The sequence below is a fragment of the Propithecus coquereli genome, unplaced genomic scaffold, assembly GCF_000956105.1.
Source record: "Propithecus coquereli isolate 6110/MARCELLA unplaced genomic scaffold, Pcoq_1.0 Scaffold111, whole genome shotgun sequence".
NCBI lineage: Eukaryota > Metazoa > Chordata > Mammalia > Primates > Indriidae > Propithecus > Propithecus coquereli.
This window is the reverse complement of record NW_012135081.1, coordinates 3,417,225-3,424,782: the sequence shown is the minus strand read 5'-3', so window position 1 is coordinate 3,424,782 and position 7,558 is coordinate 3,417,225. Positions and strand designations below refer to the sequence as shown.

The 7,558-nt window shown below is 53.3% G+C and overlaps 1 protein-coding gene across 4 annotated transcripts; it reads left to right on the top strand.

Annotated features, from left to right (window-relative positions):
* Nucleotides 1-843: 843 nt before the first annotated feature.
* On the top strand, nt 844-6,846 carry KRT5 (keratin 5, type II). 4 transcript variants are annotated; one of them, XM_012650673.1, is made up of 11 exons: nt 1,134-1,399; nt 1,505-1,785; nt 2,385-2,599; nt 3,377-3,437; nt 3,546-3,641; nt 3,782-3,946; nt 4,287-4,412; nt 4,615-4,835; nt 5,613-5,647; nt 6,122-6,220; nt 6,294-6,844. In XM_012650673.1, the coding sequence occupies exons 1-11, from the start codon at nt 1,231-1,233 to the stop codon at nt 6,590-6,592; spliced, it is 1,767 nt and encodes a 588-aa protein (XP_012506127.1). In that variant the 5' UTR covers nt 1,134-1,230; the 3' UTR covers nt 6,593-6,844. The 4 variants fall into 4 exon arrangements, with proteins under 4 accessions (XP_012506111.1, XP_012506127.1, XP_012506118.1 ...); XM_012650664.1 differs by having other exon boundaries at nt 1,134-1,435; XM_012650657.1 differs by having other exon boundaries at nt 844-1,785; nt 6,294-6,846.
* Nucleotides 6,847-7,558: the final 712 nt, after the last annotated feature.

The window sequence follows — 7,558 nt, the reverse complement described above, 5'->3', positions numbered from 1 at the left end:
TCTCAGAATCCCGTTTTCCATTCCCTTGGCCCTGAAGGAGGCTGGCTGGGGCGCAGAGAAAGCGCAGCCATTCCCGCTGCGTGGAGCAGGCTGGTTTGCCGTTATAACAGGCCGGCCCGCTCTCGACATGTTTCTGATGAGATTAGAAGCTCCTGCAGGTATGTGTTTGTGGCGGCCTCCAGCCTGTACCAACAGATACAGTGAGTCATTCCTTCCCCGTGGAAGAACCAAGAGCTGGCTGCAACGCACCTGGGGGGCTGGAGCCCGCAGAGCAGCTCCCCCAAAGACAGACACGACTGCCTGGGGAGCCTCAGGGCTTTTTGTGAGGGACCACACGGGATCCCCGGGTTTGCTAAGCCCCCGCAGGGTCCTGCTCAGGCTAAAGAGCAAGGAAAAGCTCAAAGGGCACAGACAATGCTACGCTAGGAGGAGCTTTGGAAGCAGGGGCGGAGGGCTTCCCACATTCTCTCTTTCTGGAACCTGAGGTCTGGGGGAGCCTATCTAGTCTGAACCTTGCAGGGGAATCTGCCCAGTGGGCTCTGGGATAGCTGTCCTCCCCCAAGAAGAAGAGTGTGCAGAAAAGGACAAAGCTGTTTTTCCCTCTGGCACATACCCAAGGTATCAGGTCGTGGATTGCCTTTCCAAGAGGAGAGATCCCTGCAGCAACTTGCCTAGAAAGGTGTAAGAGCACATCACTGCCAGGTGGTGGACGGCTCTGCCCCCACTGACAGCTCCCCTAAGTGGAGGGCAGATGTTCCATGTGTGCTGTGCTGGGGTGTCTGTCACCCTGGTCCTATAAGGGTCTCCGGGACAGTGGCCGTGGCGCATGCCCCTCACTTCCTGGCACCCTCCTTGGGCTACTCCTAGCTCCCAGCCCCCACAGTGAAGAGAGACTTGCTGGCAGCATCGCCGACTTGCTGCCAAGAGACCAGTGCTGCAAGGCAAGGTTATTTCTAACTGAGCAGAGCCTGCCAGGAAGGAAGAGTTTGCACCCTGCACTGTGCAGGTGTGATGAGTGAGCTCACAGCTGCCCCCCAGGCATGCCCAGCCCACTTAATCACTCACAGCTCGACAGCTCTCCCGCCCAGCCCAGTTCTGGAGGGGATAAAAAGGGGGCATTGTAGCTCCTGGGTAACAGAGCCACCTCTGCGTCCTGCTGAGCTCTGTTCTCTCCAGCGCCTTCTAGTCCACTAGTGCCCGGTTCTCTTGCTCTACCAGGAACGAGCCACGATGTCTCGCCAGTCAAGTGTGTCCTTCCGGAGTGGGGGCAGCCGCTCCTTCAGCGCCGCCTCCGCCATCACCCCATCTGTCTCCCGCACCAGTTTCACCTCTGTGTCCCGGTCCGGGGGTGGCGGTGGTGGCTTCGGCAGGGTCAGCCTTGGGGGTGCTTATGGAGGCGGTGGCTATGGCAGCCGGAGCCTCTACAACCTGGGGGGCTCCAAGAGGATCTCCATCAGCACTAGTGGCGGCAACTTCAGGAACCGATTTGGTGCCGGTGCTGGAGGCGGCTATGGCTTTGGCGGTGGATCCGGCAGTGGATTTGGTTTTGGCGGTGGAGCTGGTGGGGGTGGCTTTGGGCTCGGTGGTGGAGCTGGCTTTGGAGGTGGCTTTGGTGGCCCTGGCTTCCCTGTCTGCCCCCCTGGAGGCATCCAAGAGGTCACCGTCAACCAGAGTCTCCTGACTCCCCTCAACCTGCAAATCGACCCCGCCATCCAGCGGGTGAGGACCGAGGAGCGCGAGCAGATCAAGACCCTCAACAATAAGTTCGCCTCATTCATTGACAAGGTGAGACGTGATCCTTTGTAACAACAACAACAACAACAAAAAATCACTGTGAATCTGGAATAAATGCCAAAGACAGAGGGGAGAGGGAAGATTTTTTGGCTTTGTGAAAATAGCTTCACAGTTTGCAGTGATGTGTTTCCACTTGTTTCTGTGTCCTGGATTTGTGGGCACTTTCTTAATTAGACAGGCAGCTTGGAGGGAACAGTCTTATTTCTTCCCAGTCAGAGGTTACCCCATAAGGGCTCCTTGACTACTTTTGGACAGAGGGGTGAATCCTGTGTCTCGTGTAGCGGGTCTGATTGCACAGGGAGGCAGACGAGTGCATTGGCAGCAGCCTGAGTGCCTTTGCAGCTGCCACTGCCCTGGGCCACAGCCAGACAGCCATTCCTAATGCTCTCTGTGCCCTGGATAAGTGTCCTGTATCCCCTAGAAGGGTGAGCTTGGGCGCCTCACTCTGGACCTCCCCTCCTGGGGCACAGGGTCAGGTATTGCACATGGAAGGTTTAGGGGGGAAGCAGGAGATGGGAGGCCTGTTAGTGAGTTGATCATCAAAACATGAAATCCAAGTTTCTTCACCTTCAAACTCTTCTCCCCTTCAGGTGCGGTTTTTAGAGCAGCAGAACAAAGTCCTGGACACCAAGTGGACCTTGCTCCAGGAGCAGGGCACCAAGACCGTGAGGCAGAACCTGGAGCCTTTGTTCGAGCAGTACATCAACAACCTCAGGAGGCAGCTAGACAGCATCCTTGGGGAGAGAGGCCGTCTGGACTCAGAGCTGAGGAACATGCAAGACCTGGTGGAGGACTTCAAGAACAAGTGAGTTGGGGGGCTGGAGACGGAGGGTTGAAAGCTTCCTGGCACCAGAGGGGTGTCATAGCCATAACCAGCCTTCTACTTATGCCTTCCTTATGGGCTAGAAGCACATACCTTCTATGGACACCTACAATACTAAAACGAAAACAACAGGTCCATGTTTAGAAAGTTTCAGCCTTAGGCTCAGCCCCTCTGCAAGGCACCTAGCCAACAGCCAGAGCAACGAGCACCGCACCCTTGGCACTACGTGGTGCAACATGCAGTCATGTAACTCTTGCTCTCTGGGGCTTTCCTCCCCGCAAAGTACACAGCATGGGCCTTTGGATGGATTCGCCTCAAAGCAGGAACTGATGACATAACCCAGCTTGGTGGCTCAAATAATTTCTTGACTCTTATGAACCAGCCCCTGGGCTGCTAGTTTTTTGTTTTATTTCTTTTTTAAAAAAGCCTTTGAAAGCTGAGAAAAGCACTAGAGAAATTGATTAGCTGTGGAGTTGGAGAGAAACAGTATAGCTTTTCTACAGGAATATTCTTGAAGTAACTGAATTATAGCAATAATAGAATGATTCTCTGGTAGGCAGTTACAGAGAAAGCAATATCCTCACGGGTAAGGACCTTGCCCAGAGGCTCACACTGCCAGTCGCCCCTCCCTCTCTGCCTAGGAGATGTGAGCAGCCCCTTTCCACTGCGAAAGCAGGCTCACACTTGACTTTGTGCAATAAAGACCCCTCATCCACTCCTCATCCTCTGACAAACACCTCCCTGCCCTTTCACCACCAGGTATGAAGATGAAATCAACAAGCGTACCACTGCCGAGAATGAGTTTGTGATGCTTAAGAAGGTGGGTGTGGGTAGGAGAGAACCTGTAGCCTGTGGCCGTGCCCTCCTAAGAGCGGAGCTCACTTAGGGCAGCGTGGAAGTGTGTGTGCCAACCTCCCTGTGTCCCCAGGACGTGGACGCTGCCTACATGAACAAGGTGGAGCTAGAGGCCAAGGTCGATGCACTGATGGACGAGATCAACTTCATGAAGATGTTCTTTGACGCGGTAAGAAACTTACCTCAATTTTTCAAGTAGGTGGTTGTTATTCTTTTCTCAAGTTGACGTACCACAACGGGTGGAACATTTGAATGAGACTGATGTTGAATAACACAGAATCAGATGACTGACTTCAAATCTCCCTGCAGGAGCTGTCCCAGATGCAAACGCATGTCTCTGACACATCTGTGGTCCTGTCCATGGACAACAACCGCAACCTGGACTTGGACAGCATCATTGCTGAGGTCAAGGCCCAGTATGAGGAGATCGCCAACCGCAGCCGGACCGAGGCCGAGACCTGGTACCAGACCAAGGTGGGTGCTCTAGTGGATGTCTCCAGAGTGAGGGGACGGACACATGTCTAGGATTGCAGGCCGTGGCGTCACTAATGCTGGGGCTCCTGAAACCTGCTAAGGCTTGTCGGGATGAGTTCTGGGAACAGCCCTGCAGGAAGTTTCCAAAAATACCCAAGAACCTGAAAAAAGAACCTCACTCTGAATCTCATACTAGTATCTCTAGGACAGCCTGAACCAGCCCAGACCCTACCTAACTACACCACTTGCCACTCCTTGGCAGCTCACTGGCTGCGAACTTTGGGGAGGTGCTTTTTATCCTCATGCAAACAGAACCATTTTTCTTTTCTGGTGGCATCAGTACGAGGAGCTGCAGCAGACAGCTGGCCGGCACGGCGATGACCTCCGCAACACCAAGCATGAGATCTCTGAGATGAACCGCATGATCCAGAGACTGAGATCTGAGATCGACAATGTCAAGAAGCAGGTAGGGCGAGGTTGAAAGGCAGCAAGGGGGAGGCTTTAGCTCTGAGAGGGAGACCCACGATGACCAGGAGAGGTGCACCGGGTTCTCTCTGGGGCTCCAGATAGTTTGGTTTTCCTGACTGAGAATCTCAGAGAGAGACACCTCAGGCCCTGCTCAGCTACCAGTGCCCAGTGTCCCCACTGTTCCCTCCTTCCCTCTGCAGTGCGCCAACCTGCAGAACGCCATCGCCGATGCCGAGCAGCGTGGGGAGCTGGCGCTCAAGGACGCCAGGAACAAGCTGGCCGAGCTGGAGGACGCCCTGCAGAAGGCCAAGCAGGACATGGCGCGCCTGCTGCGCGAGTACCAGGAGCTCATGAACACCAAGCTGGCCCTGGACGTGGAGATCGCCACCTACCGCAAGCTGCTGGAGGGCGAGGAGTGCAGGTGGGCAGACAGAGGCGCCCGGCCTCTCATTTGATAAAGCGAAGCTTCTGCACTGCAGGGCGCACAACACACATACAAGGGATCACTGTCTGGTGTGTGATAATGACACGTCATCAGTCTGATTTCAAACTGGCGTGTGTGCATGCAGCCGGCCTCAACCATTGTTTCTGGCCTTTTGCAGCACTAGTGTTCTTGGGCCCTGCCTCTGCCCCCCAAAACTAAGAAACTCAACAAATATGTCCTGAATGTGCTCCCTTTCTGCTTTTGCACATGCTCTTTTCTCAACCTCAATGTCCACGCCACACCCATGTCCACCCCTGCCCTCCTCATTCTTCAAGGACTTCCTCCTTCAGGAAGTCTTTCATGATTGCTCCAGCAGAGTTCAACTCACTTGCCTTTGGATCCCCAAAATATTCCGTTTTCTTCAGTCTTCTGCCACCGCTCATTGCCTCCCTTCTGTCTGAGGCATTTCTGTCCATGCCGAGTTCTCTCACAGAGTGTGAGCTCCTCCAAGGCAAAAACTGCTTTATACATATTCATATTTCCCGCAACCTCTTACTCATGCCTTCCATGCACTGGGTGGAGCAGAATGGGAATTGTAATCTTCCTTCGACAACTTGTTTCTAGGTCAATCTCTCTTCATTGGAAAGTCCCTCCAGAAACTCCCTCTTCCTCTAATTTAAGCAGTTTTGTGGGCATACAGCCTCCTGGCTTACGAAATGAGCTCTAATCGTGGCTATGAGAGTTATAATTTCATTTTAATTTTTCCCCTTTCAGACTGAGCGGAGAAGGAGTTGGACCAGTCAACATCTGTAAGTAACTTTGAACAGACATTAACAATGACGATAATGGGAGCTATTTGGTGCCAAGTCAGAATCCTGCTGTTTCTAGATACCAGAGATCCCCATCCCAGCATAGGTTATTTAATACACTTAGTGAGAAGCAGGTGTGGCGTGGAAGGACACGGATTAGGATGGGAAGCACTGTCCCGATGGCTTATGTCTTATCTCTTGGATAAGACAATGTGGCCACGCATCCTACATATCTTGGACCTTGCCCCCTGCCTTTCCCTCCTCTACCCCAAGTACTTAGCACTGGCCTTGCCCCTTATGTTCACCAACATTTTAGTGACCTTAACTAAATGACTTTATTCTTCCGGGGCTCGTTTGCTACTCTGTAAAAGGGGACAGGTGTAGTGCTCCTACACCAGCAGGTTCAAATAAGTTGGCCACATAGGATCAACCTGACACACCGGTGTCACTGAGCTGTCCCTCTTTTCCTTGCAGCTGTCGTCACAAGCAGCGTCTCCTCTGGCTACGGCAGTGGCGGTGGCTACGGTGGCGGCCTCGGCGGAGGTCTCGGTGGCGGCCTCGGCGGAGGTCTTGGTGGCGGCCTTGGTGGCGGCCTCGGCGGAGGTCTTGGTGGCGGCCTTGGTGGCGGCCTCGGCGGAGGTCTCAGCGGAGGTGGCAGTGGGAGCTACTACTCCAGCAGCAGCGGGGGCATGGGCAGTGGGCTCAGTGTGGGGGGCTCTGGCTTCAGTGCTGGCAGTGGCCGAGGCCTGGGGGTGGGCTTTGGCAGCGGCGGAGGCAGCAGCTCCAGCGTCAAGTTTGTCTCCACCACCTCCTCCTCCCGGAAGAGCTTCAAGAGCTAAGAGCCTGCTGCAAGACACTGCCTCCCAAGTGCAGCAACCCGGCCCGCGAAGGCTGCCCCTTTTAGGCAGTTGCCCCGGCCAAGTTTCCCCTTTCTCTGGAGACTAGTCTAGACCAAGCCTATTGCAGAACCACAGTCTTTGGTTCCTGGGAGGGCCCAATACCCGGTTTCTTGTCTCCCATGTCACAATTCTATATTCTGCTTCAAATCAGCCTTTAGGTCCCCACGTCCTTGATGAAACAAGAATCCAGAGTTTTCTAGTATCTAAACCATCAAAACAGAATCCCCACCCCAACCCCAAATTTTGTTCTGGTTCTGACTTCCTCCAGAGTGTGTTCAATAAAATGCTTTTATAATATAAGCTGTTGTGCAGAATTGTTTTTTCCAGGTCTACAGCCAGCCTAGAGACCCCATGAGGGTCGATCTGTCCAAATGAGGTTGGTTCCTTTGACGACTTACAGGGAGATGGGATAACCTTAAAGGGAGAGTGGCCATCACAGGTGGTCTGGACTCTCCAAGAAGCATGAGAGGGGCTGGTAAAACCTCTGTAGCGAAGGAGCCTGTGGAGGACGCTAATGAGATTGTCCGTCGTACTGCACTTGGGATGGACGTTAGAGCCTTTTGTTGAAGGTGGGCCCATTCAAGGTGGCCCGATTTGCAAGTAACAGCATAAGTGGGCTTAGGTAAAATTTGTAAATGAAGCATATGTTTCTTTCAGAATCCTACAGGCCTAAAAGATGTTGGGCCTATTCTACCATTATGGGTGCTGACAGGGTCAGTTGCTGTTTCTTGACAGTGTCAGGGATGGTTTACCAAATAATTTCAGGAAGGTAGCTGAGGTGGCAGGACCTTGCATTGTGCCTAGGACAATGGCACACCCTCTTTTTGTGAGCTCCTTTGTGAGTATTTGTATGTCCTGACTGAGTGATCACATCAATCCCTTTGGAGGATTCATCAGTGTAAATCACATCTGTGCTGCTGGAGAAAGTCAGGTGCATTCAAGACCTTCTCTGCAAAGACTGCGCAATGGCAGCGCTGTTGAGGTGGTCCGTGAGTATCCGGGAAAGACATGT